We start from the raw sequence: 17075 nt of genomic DNA, 5'->3' as shown, positions 1-17075 counted from the left end.
CACCTCTCAGTGCTCGCGCTATTATAATAACTTGATGCAGCTTCCTTGGCTCACTCAGCACAAACACATTCATCCATCAAACCTCTCTGAGTGTTCTGCTTTCACACGTGCACGCTGCACAATCTCTCTTTCTCACGATGTCGTTAAAGCTGCAAGTTTGATCAAATGAAGTGCACCTTCAGTGGTTTGTAAACGTGTCCTCAGCTGCTCCTCTGGCGTTAGAAATAGGTCACGCCGGAGCTCTCTTGTTGTCGAGTTTAGAAAAGAATGACAATAGATAGAAAAGAAACTTGAGGCGGTATTTTTTTATACAACAATGTAAAATCTCAGGCGACAAATTGCGGACCAACGGCTTTAGTCTGCGCTCTCGTCTGGAGCTGCAACTGCAGAGTTTGTTTTCTGCTGTTTCAGTGGTGTCTCTTCTTTGTGTTTCTTGTTTAAAGTAACAAAAAGGTACATAATGAATGTGTCAATGCAAAGTTTGCTCTAGGGTCAATGTATGTCCTCCTTTATGAATGTCTCCTGGCTGTTTGCTGCCTGTTGTAGAAGAGCTTGAAATATACAACTCAAACTGGGGCCTTTCGTTTGACACACTTCCAGTGCAAAGGGTGGGGCAGTTAATGAATAAGCTTTGTTTACATGACTAAAAAGTCCAGTTTGAAGACTGTAATCTGTTCAGTTAATGTTTCTGTTATTATAGAATAAACAAACAGTTTCAATTGTACCTAACCTCCTTTCTCTTCCTCTCCAGTTTGCTGCCCTGCCTGGAAAAACTTCAAAATGGATAAAACTCTAAGAAGGACGATTTGCTGCTGCTGAATATCTTCGTTTCAAGCGGGACCATGTGGCAAAGTTTGCCCGCAGGGGTCTGCAATCTCCTCTAGATGTTGTAAAGCGAAGCCTTCAAGACTACAGGATGACTGAGGCATGCTCCTCCTTAATCAAACCACATTTTATTAGAACGCTGATCATCAAAGGCTTCCCCATACAAAGACTTGGATTGTAATTTTTTCCTTTTGATTTATTTTCTAAAAACCTTTTTAAGAAGCAGATTTATAAAAAGGGCCTTCTACATGAGCTGCAGAAATGGACTAGAAGCCCATGTGTAGCAGGGCAGCTGCTGCAGCTCGTGGAATAACTTAGCCCCTAATCCCCCCTCCGTCGTCGGACTATCCCACCTGTCTAAAGGCAGACCCTACAATCCAATGGCATGGGTCAAGTTCTTCAGGAAGCCGGGGGGCAATCTGGGGAAATCGTACCAGCCGGGGAGCATGCTGTCTCTGGCCCCCACCAAAGGACTGCTGAACGAGCCGGGCCAGAACAGCTGCTTCCTCAACAGTGCTGTGCAGGTAAGTCTGCCTGATTTCAATGTTTTTTTTCGTCCGGATCTAAATAAGTATATCTTCGAATGATTAGGATATCTGTTGTTTGTCTTTGGATACAGCAAGCAATTAGGAAGTTAAACGTTTGTTAGAGTTGAGCAGGAAGAATCAAGGAAGCCTCATGTGAAGACAATTGCTTCTTTCTTCAGTTATAACCAATAACGTGTTGAATTTAAAGGTTTCAAATTACAATCAAGTTAAGTTTTACAGTCGAAGTTTGTGTCGCTTTACATTGGAAAGCATTTTATTTTCTACATGTTCACCTGTTACTGTATGTTTGTCCTCAACAAAAAGCAGTACACAAAATACAGCTTCAGAAAGACAGGAAGATAAAGTTGAATAAAATCTTCAAACAAAAACTACATTTCTTATCAGCAAATAAGGACACAAGTCTGCAGCCATGCTAGCAGACTGCTAATGCTAACCAATGCTAACATGCTGCATGTAAAATGCACCTTTAAGCTAAATGCTAACATTTTAAAATTCTTAACCAGCCTACCAGTCTACTGCTAACCAATGCGAACATGCTGATGTTTACAAGGTACCGTAAAGTCCAGAATAGAAGTCGCACCTTAACATAAGCACAGTCTGTTTTGGGGGGCTATTCCAGAGGAAAAAATGTTTTCTATTGCTATTTAATAATAAAAACGTGTATAAGTTATTTCAACACTCTTTCAATTAATTTTCATTTAAAACACATTCAAAACACGCAAAATACAGCCTACCATCTGTTTTCATCAGGTCGAGTTTGCAATCCTGCTAGCTACCGGTGCTGTAGCTAGCGGTAGCTGGCAGCCTACGGTAACATTGATTGTTGTGAGGGAGGCGGCTGCAATGGCGATTATGGCGGGGAATGTCTGTGAGGAAGCGTTAGCAACAACCAAGTTAGTTTTCCAGTGAAGAAAACAGCACTGCATCATATTGTAAACAGTTTAATATGGAGATGTGACGTCACCACTAGCGCCATCGTCGGCGAAAAATACCGTAACACAGTAACATACCTCTCTGCATTTTACACTGGTATATTAGTCGCACCGGTATATAGGACTCAGCCCACTTTTTAGATGTAAAAAATATATTAAAAGTTCGTCTTGTACACCGAATTTTAAGGTAATATTTACTATGTTTACTATATTAATTTGGCATTTTAATATTTGCTAATTAACAGTAAAAACTAAATTATGGATGAAGGGAATACGATTAGTTTTGCAGGTCCATGTTCATACGGAAAGTTAGGAAATCATAAATTATATAAAATGTATCCAAAGTGTGACATGAATGTTCGTGCCACATTTAATAGCAGCCTATCGAGATATTCCACTCAAAATCACAAACTAGTATGCCCTTTAAAACAGCCTCATGGTGGCACAAGAGGAGAAGTCAATTGATAACCACATTCTGTCGGCCTCTTCCTCTGGGGACCATGAACATCTGTACAAAATGATGCACTAATCCATCGAGTAGTTGTTGTTCCTGCTTGTACAACTTCATTTAAATTTAGTTGTAAACCATGTTTCATCTTCTTAAAATATGACCATATATGCAGAGATTGAAAAGATTAGTCACTGTTTGATATTTGTCTGAGCTTCCCAGCAGATTAGTAATCTACTGGAAGTATGCGTTTGACTCTTGGGAAACAGGCTGGCGAGTTGGTTCATTATTGCAGTCAGCCCCGCAGTGAGGTCGCTCTCGGAGTCTGTGACTCAGAGGGTGAGCCAACCGATGAGCTGGTTGAAGATGATCATTACCTTCGGCTTTGTTTCTGCGAGGGGAGTCGTTCCCTTCTCATCCTCGTGACCTTGGAGGATCTGTCCTAATGCCTTAATACCTTACGCAACAAAAGACCAAAGTTTTTGTAGTGAAGTTTTATAGTGTTAAATAATCATGAAAGCCTTCTTCTCTTTTCTTTGTGTAGGTACTATGGCAGCTGGACATCTTCAGACGCAGCCTGAGGCAGCTACCTGGACACTTCTGTCTGGGAGAGTCCTGCATCTTTTGTGCATTGAAGGTAAAAAACAATCAGAAGCATATTTAATGGGAATGTTTTTAAAACGCTTTGTGCAACTGGCAGACAATTATTTTTAAAGGGAACATGCTTGAAATCTCCTGTCTCATCTAGCCCCCATAATTTATTTTAAATACCGGATTTCTTGGCATAATTGGCCTATTATTTTGACAACAAATGCGCAACTGAAATACAGGGTATTTTTTTCATTTATTCTTTAAGCCCAGAGAGACTGTATTCAGTGTGTAAAACATACAGCGCTTTTAGTTGGCTTATTAATGCTTACCGGCAATCGTCAAGTTGCTGCCACCTGGCTTTCTAAAGCAGTTTGTCTAATGAGGATGGCCGTGTCTGAGAAACACTTGCAAAATAATTGCGCAATCAATGCAATTCTTCACGTGTTTTGTCATCACACACTGATGTCGTCTATGCGCTGTGGGGCGGGACAGATTCAGACGGATAGGAATGTTGCTGTATCATCATGCATGTGCTGTTTTGAAGCGGACGCTCGTGGTGATAACATGTATATGCATGGACGAGCACAAATTCTGTATGTAAGCAATTAAATGAGAATAAAAAAAATATTTTAAATGTTTGATACTTTGAAAACTTGGCCTAAATTTTACACCTTAGAATTTACAACATAATCCTTGGGAGCAAATCTGCTCATCAAATCAAAGTACGCCCACTAAAAGTGCTTGTTTTTGCCAGCGACAGGCTCTGATTTGACCCCATAATAGTTTGAAAAATACCAGAATTCCCCTTAAAATGATTAGTCGGATGTAGCTCTAACAGTTAGTTCCTCTTTATCATCATGAATGTGGCAGCTGTTCAGGTCACGTATCCAGCCTGTGTGCGGAGACGTGAGGGTGACACATATGCTTTTAATAAACTAGACGTCTCGCTGTCCGTGTGCAATCAAGTCCTTGTGCTCCTTCTTCTTCAGGGTATTTTCTCCCAGTTCCAGCACAGTCGGGAGCGCGCCCTGCCCTCCGACAACCTGCGTCACGCCTTGGCAGAGACCTTTAAGGACGAGCAGCGCTTCCAGCTGGGCTTCATGGATGATGCCGCAGAGTGCTTTGTAAGTTCCTGTGGCAACACGGCTGTCCCGAGGGGAGGGAGACTAGTGTGTGTTTTGTGTGTGTTGTTACCCTGCTGCTGCCACACTGTTTGGGTATTGCGCCGCAACAAACTGTTTGGCGAGGTCACTGAAAGAGCTTCTGTCCCTCCCTTCCCCTCCCATCAACCCCTGCCACATTGCCGCTAAATATCATCATGACAGGTTATATAAGGGCCAGAGTTGTGTTTGAACCTCTCTGTTTTGGGCGGCCGTATTATGAGGCGTTGTCTATGTGCTATTTAAAAGTCGATTTCATGCGTCCTTCTTCATCAGTTTCAGTCTTTTATAACAGTTTTTTTCCCTACGTTAAATGGATCTCGCAGAATTTATCCTCCTTTTTGCAGCAATATTTTGGTAATAGTTTATTTTCTTCACCTCTCTCTCCCCTTTTGCTTGTTGACAGTTTACCTAGAAAGCAGTTCATTGCAGCGGAAGCAACTTGGTCCCCTCGTACACTTACTTTTTCAACTCAGACCAAAGCTCTCGTGCAAAAGTTGCTATCTTTTATAGACGATCTTCATTCTTAATCCCACAGGGATCTTTGCCCTTGAGCATCCACCATGTAATGCATTGGCAGCAGCGTGCAGCTGCAGAATTTATGTGAGGAGTTAGCCAGTGTCAGATTAACAGACTGTGAAGTTGTGCCTGTAACCTTTTGCAGGCCTACCTTGAAGCCTTAATATTTTATAAACTCACAAGCACTCCATAGAAACAGGTGGGAGAATCGCTCCCTGTTTAAATGTGTCCCTTCAGCTGTCAGGTACTAATATTGAGCTCTTGGTATGTAACGGTGTGTCGTAATGTGCTGCAGTTTTGCCTGCAGAAATACCCGCATCTGAGTAGAAAAATGAATAGCCTGTGGTGCTTGTAAAAAACAAACGGAGGCTTTAAGGGGTTTTGTTTGTGCTGCAGGAGAACATACTGGAGAGGATCCACCTGCACATTGTGCCGGAGGAGACGGACGCCTGCACTTCAAAGTCTTGCATCACGCATCAAAAGTTCGCTATGTCACTTTATGAGCAGGTGAGTAGAGGGTACAAGAACTAAAGAGTTATGATGTACTTTTACTTTTGAGATGTTTGTTCTGCTGCTGCACCAGTGTGTGAAAAAGATGGCATTAAAGGCAGCCCCTGGAAAAAGCCACTGTCAGTCAAAGCTGGTGTTCTCTGTAATCGATAGAAGCAATAATATTTGAAATTGGCGACATAGCTGTGGAGAAAGTTGCACAAACAGCTCGTAGTTTCGCCCATTCTACATTCCTACAACACCCAGCGTGCATTGCGGCCCTCCCTCTGAAAGGAACGGCCCAGCGAGAGACGCTGGAGTGAAATATGACAGTCAAGAACATTGATCGCTGCAGGCGACGGCTCAGAGCGCTACAGAATCTGAAACACGACGAGAATATACCGGTGGATCGTCTAAAAAATCTTCAGGTCTGCAGTCTACATTTCAAACCTGACAATTTGAACAAGACATGACATCGGAGACGGGCGTCCTAGATTGAGGAAGTGTAGCAAGCTCCCTGGCCTCCGCCAGATGACGCGTTTTACGTAGTCTGGCGGAGGAGAGGCGGATAGCATCCTCCAAAGGCACAGAGCGAAATTGCATTTTCATTCTACCATAACGACATAAGCTCCCCATAATAACATGATAGGACTGAGGTTGGAAATCAGCGAACTGGCCCTATAATATTGTGGTTATTCAGCCTGACACTTTCATTGTGCCTCCCTTTTTGCTGGCGATGTATCATTTCATACAGTGTTTGTTTGCACAACCGCTGCAGTAATGCGCGTGCAGGCTAAACACACTAGCCAATGTTAGGATTAAGCGGCGCACGCACACACAGACGGGTACATGAATCACTGTCTGAGACAGTAGAAATCTAATCCGTCATGTTTTGATACTGGGTCGCCCCGGTGGAATAAGGAGGGTGTTTCTGGTGCAGCATCGGCAGCAGAAGCATCAGATAAATCACAGATGGTGTCGACATAAATTCCGGTACAACACACACACACACAACCACCCTTCCGTGTTGCTGCGATGCCCATCACTGACACCATCCCAAACCAGTTCTATCTCGGTATCAAACAGATAATACGCCTTTGTACTAAATCCCTCGGGGGCGCTGACTGGATTTTGTTCCACCCCGACTTCAGAGCACCCAATCCAGCAAATATTATCACGGCCTGAGTGAGGATTGCCTCAGTTTATGAGTGATCACAAGGAAGACCACAAGAGCAGACCTCTTTCATTTTTCTGTCTGTTTTTGGAGGATATTTTTACTATCTCTGATTTATAAAGTGACATGCTGACGTGATAATTAGCCCTTCATGCTTGAATCACACATGTATATGTGTTCATCACACTCTTTGTCTCTCTCTCTCTCCACTCTGCAGTCTGTGTGCCGTAGCTGTGGGGCATCCTCTGACCCACTGCCGTTTACAGAGCTGGTGCATTATGTCTCCACCACCGCACTCTGGTAAGAGCACGGGCAATACGAAACTTTCTTCGCTTTCCTCCTTTTGTCATCCGTCCCCGCTCCACTCTGCTTTCACTTTTTCGTGTCTCCCTCTGCACATTTGTCTCGAGGCCTTCACTTCACTTTTAGCCGACAACTCTCACGCAACAGTTCCCGTACCTTAATCTTTATTTGTTCTCTGCCTGCCTGTGTCCCTCTTACATCCTTGTTCTGTCCTGCTGACAAAGCGTCTCTTTTTTGTCTCAGTCAACAGATGCCTCAGCGCAGGGAGGAGTCATTTGGGGACCTGTTACAAGCAGCAAGTACAATAGGAGACCTTCGAAACTGTCCAGTAAGTACTCCATGCAAAGTCAAATGCTCCACTTTCCATCAGCAATGCATTTATGCCTCTACTCTTGGTTCCTTTTGGAGTGCAGTTTTGTGTTTGATATAAATCGTTACTGACTGGCTGGTTTTGGGAGTGTGCAAAGTAATTGGGCAAAGTTGCTTTTGGGTAAAACTCGAGTCTTTCTTTTTCCAGAGCAACTGCGGCCAGAGGATTAGGATCAGACGGGTCCTCATGAATTCCCCCGAGATTGTTACCATCGGCTTCGTCTGGGACTCCGACCAGTCGGATCTCACTGAAGATGTTATCAAATCGCTCGGGCCTCATCTCAGCCTCTCTGCGGTGAGTCCCTCAAACATTTTGTGTACATTTTTCTTGACATGTTTTCTCTACTTTTTTCAGAAGAAGAAGAGACTTGGTTGTCGGAGAGGAATTCATTACTTAAAGTGGTTCAATTTGTCTGCATCTTTTAGGAAATTTAATTCACACAGCTGCCATTTCATCTTTTGCTGTTTACTTTGCTGCAATCGAACATATGTGGTGGAAATAAAGTGGGGATTTATTCCTCTGTAAGTCGGGGGCCATTGCGTAAGCAGTTAACGCCCAATGCCCAGTTGGCTCACGCCACTGAGCAAAAAGCCCGTGCTGGCCTTGGTTAGCTTTTCAGAAAAAAAAAAAAAAAAAAAAAAGCCCCTCCCTTCTTCTCTGTGTTTTCCTGACCATGTGTGCCTGTCTGAGAGAACATGTGGGCTGAACAGACGTCACCGAGACGAGGAAAAAACATGTGTTCAAGACTGCTTTTGTTACGGTGTTTATATTCACACATTCTTCATTGTAGGTGTGCACAAATGTTGGCATGTGTTGCTTCCTTTTCAGCCTAAAACATCTCATCGTCGGCCTAGTTCACATGTGAAAACTCGGCCTGCTTTAGAAACATATTCCCCAGTAGCCTGTCGGCATCAACCCCACCGTGTGTGCTGAAATCAATCAGTGTAGTTGAGATCAAGGCAAACATTACATTACATAACGTTCCTACTGATGTATCCAAAGCGCTTATTTGACAGCTCCCTCTTGCGCGTTTTCAAAGCATGCCATCAGAAGAATTTGTCAGCGCTCCCCGCCCCCCCCACTTGTGTGCCACAAAGACCTGGATTCATTAGGGAGCGTTTCATGTGACTTTATTGGGTGTTTAAGGGAGCCCTCCGCCCCTCTTGTTCGCTTTGAGTCTATTGTTTGAGAGAGTGAGAGGGGGACGGAGAACTGGTTGTGCAGGAACCACGGGAGGGAAAAACAAGTGACTGTCTCACCAGTATGTCTACTGCTATTTCTTAACAGCTGTATACTACTAACCTGGTTTGGTGGAACTTGCAGGTTGGAGACCTCAGTGAATAATGATTTAGAAAGGATCTTTTCAACAACATAAGGGAGCCCCGCCGATTGATGACCGGTTTTAACTTTAATAAATTGTCCTTGAAGATGAAGAAATTCTTAATTAATATGCATACGAAAGACCACAGGCTTATAATTATGAGCCTTTTATGTGTCAAAGAGACCAGGAACAGGCCAGGATTTGGGGAGATAACGGCCACATCCGTACTACATTTTACGGTGCTACAGCGCTGTGTGTGAAAGAGAGAGACAGACAGTTCCTGATACTTTGTTTGATAGTTGTTGTATGTCCCGTCTCTTCACCTGCACGAAATGCACCCAGGCACGCAAGCTAGCTCCGTTCCTCTTCCTCTCAGGAGAACGGTGGGCTCGATGTCCTGGCATGCTAGAATTTGTGCAACGGGCACAAACGCAAAAATTAACTATCACATGAACTGTTGAAACGCAATGTTAGACTACCGAAATAATATCTACACAATACGATACGACCGCTCAGACTCTCTACCACCTACTTCTGCACGTTGAGCTCAGGCAGAGTCGGACACTGTGAGTCCCTCTTGTTACGTAATATGACGCGATTTTGAAACGCTTTACTGAAAACGGCCACCGAATTTGTGTCCTTAATATGAAATCAAGGATTAACCTTTTCCACAGCCATTTTCAGACAAAACTCAGTAGTAATGTAGAAGAAATTTAACCTGCAAGTTGCTTAAGCTAAGCACCAAGAAACAAGCTAAGCTAACGCTAGCAGCAGCTGTCGTATTGCTGCCTCCCTGGATGTGGGAGAAACATTACTCTGCTTTATTGTGTTTTAATCTGTTTTGAATACATTGACTTTAAATACAGCCTTAAAATGTGCGACACTGATTGCAGACATTTAGCTAGCTTTAACTAACACTCTCCGCTAACACCATGCTGTTGTCGTTTGCTAACGTCACATGCTAATTTATGTTAAACCTTCTGCAGAAGAAGAAACGAGGCATTTTTTTTGTATCAGATCACATTTAGGAAAATAACATCTAACAATACAATTTCATGTAGGCTATCAAAAGGAATACTGCTCACCACTGTAGGCGACTATTAATCTAGATATCAAGCGCAGCTGTGAAGGCACTGACTTAAACCAGCCCTTATTGGTACTGATTGTCAAATCAATGCCGCTTCATTCCCTCAGACCTTAATCTATAACAGATGGAGTAACTGATTCCACCAGCTATCAACATCTCTCACATGCCAGCCCTCTTACTGCAGCGTTGATGTGGATGAGTAAGTGGTGTATATATTTATATAATGTGTATGTGTGTGTGTGTGTGTGGACACAGCTCTTCTACAGGGTGACAGATGAGCACGCCAAAAAGGGAGAGCTGCTGCTCGTGGGAATGATCTGCTACTACAGCCGCCACTACTGTGCCTTCGCCTTCCACACCAAGTCTTCCAAATGGGTCTTCTTTGACGATGCCACAGTGAAAGAGGTGAGAGGGAGTCAATTAGGTGATAGGTTAACTATTGTGGGAATAAGTTGGTTAAAGAAGCCATTTATTGTGGAAAAATAGCCGATATTCACTGCTTCAGCTTCTTTAAAGAGGGGGTATTATGCTGTTTCACATTTTAAGACAGATGTAATTTTACAATGTTGGAGGTCTATACGAAATGTGGGTGAAGTTTCAAATCTGTAGGGAAAAGTATGTTGCTAAAAAAGTCTGCAGGCTGCTGTGAACGCTTGCTTTCAGACAGACTTCTCCAGATGCTTCACTTTGTGATGTCACAAAGTGGAGGAAGTCTATATTTGGCCATCTGCCCGAGACACAGCAGAACTTCCCGCCCCTGGCTCATATCAAGGACACGCCCACCCAGCAGCTCAGTCTGCCTCGGAAATTATTTTCACTCTGCCACTCTGCTCAACGGCTCTGCTCGTCAAGGTTTTTAAGAATGTCTTGAGCCTATTTCCCTCTGGTCAAAAAACCTGCTAACACCCGGCTTTTTTGCTTCGTGGGAAAGGCTACAATCAGCAATCAAGTCAAATGCATAATTGGTCAATTATTGCTCGGCTCCAATCGGCAATGATGGGAACTAAAAAAACCTGTGTTGACACGCTAATCTCCGCCCCTTTCCGGCGCGATGCTATGATGCGCATTGAAGTTCTGGCTGTGTCGCGTAAATAGAGACGAACAACATACAATGGCAAATTTGTTCTTTGTTTCGTGCAAGATGCTGCTATCAGTGAGTCTTCGCGCTAATTTTGGTGGGAAAAGGGTGTTTGTTTTGCACTTTTGCAACACTGGGGATACGAGTTATTAACATCTGACGTTACGTTGGTGCCGTGTTATCATATGATCAATAAGTCGAGACCTCAAGAAAACAACCAGAAATGACTCGCTTTCACGGGTGAACGGAGTAAATAAAATGTGTGGATGCATGTCAGCTAAGGGCTTCCACAGAAAACAAATGATTCTGATTATATAAAACTACTAAAAACAGCTTGTTTTCATGCCTAAGAATCCTATAAAATAAAGAGTAATACAAGAAAACAGAACATTTACATATTCTTTGGTCTTTCTTACAAGCAGCTGCAAAGAGTAGCAATGTTCAGTCTCCAATCGGCATCACAGAGTCTCTTTATCGCCCAATAAGGGCCACATCGATCGCCCTTCATGAGCCTCTGGGCTGATGAGCCTTTATGGCACTGAAGAGTCAGCTCCCCCTCCCAGCCCCCCACCCTCATTCCTACTGCAGTACCCCAACTCTGTCATCAGAAAGTACTGCAGGAGCGAGGTGAAGCTTCACCAGTAGAGATTATTTCACACATCCCTCCATTGGTTAGAGTTGAAGGGTTAGTGAGAGTGCTGAGTTGCAGTGTGCAGGTGTGTATTCTGTCTTTATGCAAGAGAGAGAGAGCGCTTTTATTTGTGTGTTTTGCAAGCTAGTGGTTTGTGTGTGTGTGTGTGTGTGTGGAAAGTATGCAGGGTATGAATCCTAACCCCTTTCTATTTTACTAAATATTGGATTTATATTCATTGTGTGCACATGTGAGGATTTTCTTTTGTCTTGCATGCTCACAATTTTCTCGGGGACTGTGGTGCAGCGGCTGGCTGGCTCTGTGTCAATCCATCAGCAGCTTGTGCTGTGTGTGCAGCCCCTCCACCCCCCTCCTAACCCCCCCCCCCCCCAACTGAGATGGAGGAGCTACAGTGCTCAGCTGCGCCTGCCAAGCCCATACCTGGGTCGAAACTTGCCAGCATTTCTGCAACTCCCCGAGTCCCAGCCACTAAATGACTACTGTAGTGTATCCTCATTGCTGCTGCTTCTCCAGTGCACTTTAAGAGGATGGTAAAATACAGTTAATTCCCACGTTTAATTTATAGTGGATGAGATAAAGAGTTATTCTTGTCTCTTCCTCTTGTAGATTCTTCTTCCCTATGTGTTTAATCCATTCCTCCCCCTCCCACCTTCTCCTCCTCCTCTCCTCCCTCCCTCTTCCACCGTCATTTGCTTAATTAAGAGGCACACAAGCATCTGTTAGCCCGCAGCCTGCCTTCGGGGTGCCTTCGTGGCGAGACACGCACCTTACTCAGCTTAGCTAATGTGATTGTGTGAATTGGCTTCGGCGTGTTGTATTCATTCATAAATTAGACTGCAGACGACAAAGAAAAAGGTTTTGTTTTGCAGATTGCAGCTTTTTGATACCTCTTTGTGAAATGAAAAGTGATGAGAATGAGAATCGTCCTGTAAATATGCACAATTTGTCCACATTGGATCATGATCGCTCCCTTTACCATGGAGAAAATCCTGCATTTTAAACCCTCTTTAAAGCTTCAAATTGATTTACTTTCACACAAGAAAAGTGCAAAGTTCGTATGTCGACTGTTCTTGAATCTCTGCATTGCGTGCATTGACCACCTTCCTCTTGTCTTTATGCTCCAGATCGGCTCCAGGTGGAAAGATGTGGTCAGCAAATGTATCAAAGGTCACTTCCAGCCTCTCCTCCTCTTTTACTCCAACCCCGACGGGAGCGCTATCACCGCAGATGATGCCTCGAGACAAAACAGCAGCCAGTCTCACTACAAGACGCCTGTAAATGGAGAAGTGCAAGGTACGAACCATCCAGGAAGGGTTTAATAAAAATAGAGTCGTTATTTGTGTACAATTAACTCACCTATAGGAACTAGGCTGACTTTTACTTGATTGAGGACATAGAGAAAGAGTCTGAAGTGTTTGGGTTCATCTTCTTTTGACATATTCAGCCTGTACGGCAAGCTGGAGGGACAAATTTGACTAAAAACCAGAGGTGGTCGTAACGAATTACAAGTACCCTAACGTAATTTTACTTTTACTTAATGTTTTAGATTAAGTAAAGTAATTCACTACATTTGTACATCCATCAGTTACTGAGTAAAATATTTATCTACGGATATTACAAGCTAGAAAGAAACACTGACTTGGACCAGACAGCCAGAAGTTTTTTGTTTAACCATAAACAGCTGTTAGATCACTCTCTTCAAAGCCACCAGACTCCATTGACAAAAAGAGTCATTTTACCTCACAGAACACGGGACTTGCTGGTGTACCGCTGCCTTGTTACACGTCGTAACACACGTTGGTTCAGAACCGAACTAACCCTTTTAAAACACCACACAATAACACAAACAAACTAACCGATCGAGGCAGCCGTAGACCGTCAGCAACTCCTGTGTTCTGTGAGGTAAAATTACTGTTTTTGTCAATGGAGTCTGGTGGCTTTACAGAGAGAGATATAACTGCTGTTTCTGGTTAAACAAAGGATCTTACTCTTTGACAAAAGGTTCATCTTTGTCATTTTGACACCAAAACATGAAAACACAGGCCCAGGTTTGAAAATAACAAAGTTTTATTTTAATTATAACTGTGAGCTGAGGGCTGCAGATTACACAATAAGCTTTCATAACCTGCTTTATGAAGCTATTTATGACATTAGTTTGCTTTGAGTACTTTTTCAGTGAGCTACTTTTTACTTGAGTACAATTTCAGTGAAGTAACTGTACTTCTATTTGAGTAGAATATCTCAGTACTCGTTACACCTCTGCTGAATACAAATGTAATCATATGACACATTTATTTAACTAAAATTCACTTCATTTGCAAATAGCTTTAAACGCAAATCGGGTTCAGCAAACAGAAAAACAGCTCTTTATAGGGCGTGTTAAATCCCGGATCATAAGTTGCCTTTGCGGGCAGTAATGAAAATTTGTTTATGAGCAGCTCTGCTGTTTGGATTATATATCCCTGGATTTGTTTGGTTGGGGACGTTTTTATCCCCTTAAAAGATCCTCCTCCAACTCTCCATGCTGGCCCTGCCCCAGGTCCAAGCTGTGGCATCCGCTCACTGCCCATCAGAGCTGACAGGGCGCCGGACCAAACTGGATCATCCTTCAAAATCAACGAGAAGATTGTGCGGATTCCGTCGGTTACATAGCGTAGACTATGTATTTGTTGGTATATTATTTTATTGTATTGTTTGTTTTTGTTGAAAATGTATGTGTTTTTTTTATTTCCTCTGCAGGCTCTGAGTCTCCAGTAACCCCGAAGAAGTTGGACCTCACCAGGGAGAATCTGAACGCTCTGTTGAGCCAAAACTCTTTCAAACAGAAGAGCCCGTCATCCTTCAGCAGGGGCAGCGCTCAGACCAGTGGAGGACGGGGACCAGGTAAGACAGAACATGTGCAATAAGGGACATGTAGAGGAACTGAATGCAAAGGTTTTCATTGTAAAACGTAAACCAAAATATCATTCAAACACACTATATGTGCTTGTGGAAATAGTGTTTTGCAGTAATTAAAGATAGGAACCATGTCAGACAGATTAGAGTCACATCGTGTGGTGGTTGTGATTCCAACCCTTGAAGGACTGCTTAATTTCTAAATATGTTTGTCCACAGAGAGTGGTGACGAGCGCAGATCTGGCATAGCAACCGAAAGAAGAAATAATTAAATGTCTTTGCTGTAAAACTAAATCGGGCCATGTTAGTAATACGGAGGGGATTAGGGGCCCTCGCTGAGGAGCGAGGTCACTGCGAATTCTGCACATACTTAAGAGCAAGTGGTGAGAAGAGTGTACATTTAGAAGAAGAGATTTGTGAAAAGATGCTGTTGGCGCAGATAAAACTGGTGAATTACATCTTATTTTATATTATTATATTGTTTTATGTTATACTTTTTTATAATATTGTTGTGTGAAGCTGGAAAGGTAATAGAAATCTTTATTCTTCCCCTTACTTGGGGAAGAATTTACTGCTTTTCGGTGCCGAAGAAAATACAGATTCCCAAAGATATAGTCCCAAAAAACACCTCGTACATTTCCAAACGTCATCCTCTCTTCACATTGATTCCTGTTGAAATCTCAGACAGCCGACAGACCCCCACAGAATGATCATGTTTTCCACTGCCATGACTAATCACCGCGTTTCAAAGTGAATATCTGTCAAGTCTCTGCGCTGCCATGTCTCCACCCTGCACGTAGCAGAAAATGTACCGCAAAGTGTGTAAAGTTTGTACACACTCGGCAGCTGCTCGGTGCCTCGGGGGTGCAAGATGGAAACAGCGGAAGGAAAATGATGTAGTGACAATACATATCTATACATGCACTGGGTTAAAAATAATTTTAATGGTGTCTGCAGTGATGGAAATCCCCTCCTGATTCAGCAGAGGTTCAACTGGGATTAAAAAATATATATATTCTGTCCCTCATTTGGGAAATTTTGTCAAATTCCTCTTGCTTATACCTGACATGTCTTATTTTTTCCTGCAGTGAAAATTAGCTCCAACGATCCCAAGAGCCGCCTCAGGGACATTTCTCGAGAAGTTGCCCAGAGAGCAGGAGAGGTGCGTGGGATGCATCCAACCAGAAGAGAGCCTGATCGGAGCGGTCAACGGAGGCCGGAGTCACGCTACAGAGGTCAGTTCTGCAGACAGTATGTAGCAATACTAACATAAGAATAGGCAGGCTTTTAGGTACAAAAGGCTAGCCCTCCACTTCCCCAGCCCCTTATGTAACTGGGAGCAATGTGTCAGAAAGGGGATTAAGTGCTGACGTCTGTAGGAGGCTGCCTTCATCCCACTCTCTTAGACTCAGAGCTATTGCTTCTTCTCTCTGTTGTCTACGTGAACAAACACTCTAAATGAAGCAGATCAACCACACAGTCATTATTACTCTATAAGTCAATTAAAGGGTGATCTAATATCATATCCCCTCCTTCTTATACCTCACAAATTGAGTATTTTATATGATCACACACACAACACTTTCAATTAAGATCCAGTGAAGGGATTATGCTGCAACAATCGTATCACGCTCCCAAATCCACCACGTCAACAGCCTGTCTTAGCAGCGAGCTCACGTCCCGTTATGATTGAATGCGCAAGGCTAAAGGCGGCTAGTGTCGCCGTCGTGATGGATGTCGAGGCTGGAGGTGACACTACGGTTAATGTAAGTGGTAAAGAATTTACCGCATGCACAGGCTAGCACTTTAAAAAGTCTTCCCCAAGAAAAAAAACACTCAAGACATGCTTATGCAACTTCTCGCAGGGCGAACCCCCGGGTGTTTGAGAATGATTTCTGGTTGCATCGATGTGGACGGGACAAAATGATGCACAGCCTTGTTTACTGCTGACGACATTGAGCCGGCAGCTGAAACTCTGTAAAGTACAACGGTATCATATATATGCACAGAAACATAGAGAGCAATTTTGGAAGTGATTTAAGTCTGGCACTCAGTCAGCAAAATCCAACGCAGGAGGGAGTCAATCTCTATGTGGGTTATGTCCAAGGAGTGACAGTTATATGTGCTATTAAATTCACTTTTTGTACCCTACAACACAACGTTACAGGACAAAGCATGCAGCCTCTGACTCGAGCATGATTGGCTTTAAAAATGCATTGCAGAGATGAATCTTAAAGGGCCAGTTCGCCGATTTTCAACCTCAGTCCTATTGTGCAATTATGGGGAGCTAATGCCATTATGGTAGAAAAATATGCAAGTTTGCTCTGTGCCTTTGGAGGACGCTGTCAGCCTCTCCAATAGGCCCTGGAAAACCTTCGCCAGACTACGGAAAGCGCATCATCTGGCGGAGGCCAGAGAGCTCACTAAACTACACTTCCTGGATCTGGGTCGCCCGCCTCCGATGTCATGTCTCGTTCAAAATCGTCAGGTTTGAAATGTAGACTGCAGACCCGAAGATTTTTTAGACGATCCACCGGTATATTCTCGTCGTATATCAGATTCTGTAGCGCTCTGAGCCATTGCCTGCAGCGATCAATGTCCTTGACTGGAAAATGGTAGCATTTCACTCCAGCGTCTCTCGCTGGGCCTTTCAGAGGGAGGGGCGCAATGCACGCTGGGTGTT

At 43.5% G+C, this 17075-nt stretch overlaps 1 protein-coding gene across 1 annotated transcript in view; it reads left to right on the top strand.

Annotated features, from left to right (window-relative positions):
- LOC138600922 (inactive ubiquitin carboxyl-terminal hydrolase 53) overlaps positions 1–17075 on the top strand; it is a 37923-nt gene that overhangs the window by 9063 nt on the left and 11785 nt on the right. The window contains exons 2-12 of the mRNA XM_069672469.1: positions 752–1349; positions 3298–3390; positions 4334–4468; positions 5420–5530; positions 6904–6986; positions 7233–7317; positions 7507–7653; positions 10023–10172; positions 12622–12790; positions 14237–14380; positions 15481–15627. Coding sequence (XP_069528570.1) covers positions 1206–1349; positions 3298–3390; positions 4334–4468; positions 5420–5530; positions 6904–6986; positions 7233–7317; positions 7507–7653; positions 10023–10172; positions 12622–12790; positions 14237–14380; positions 15481–15627 — 1408 coding nt within the window. The 5' untranslated portion in view covers positions 752–1205. The remainder of the gene's footprint in view (positions 1–751; positions 1350–3297; positions 3391–4333; positions 4469–5419; positions 5531–6903; positions 6987–7232; positions 7318–7506; positions 7654–10022; positions 10173–12621; positions 12791–14236; positions 14381–15480; positions 15628–17075) is intronic.

The sequence above is a fragment of the Semicossyphus pulcher genome, unplaced genomic scaffold (genome assembly GCF_022749685.1).
Source record: "Semicossyphus pulcher isolate SPU_LCO1_2020_fin unplaced genomic scaffold, fSemPul1.0.p SCAF_21, whole genome shotgun sequence".
Classification (NCBI taxonomy): Eukaryota; Metazoa; Chordata; class Actinopteri; order Labriformes; family Labridae; genus Semicossyphus; species Semicossyphus pulcher.
This window is presented reverse-complemented; position numbering and strand designations above follow the sequence as displayed.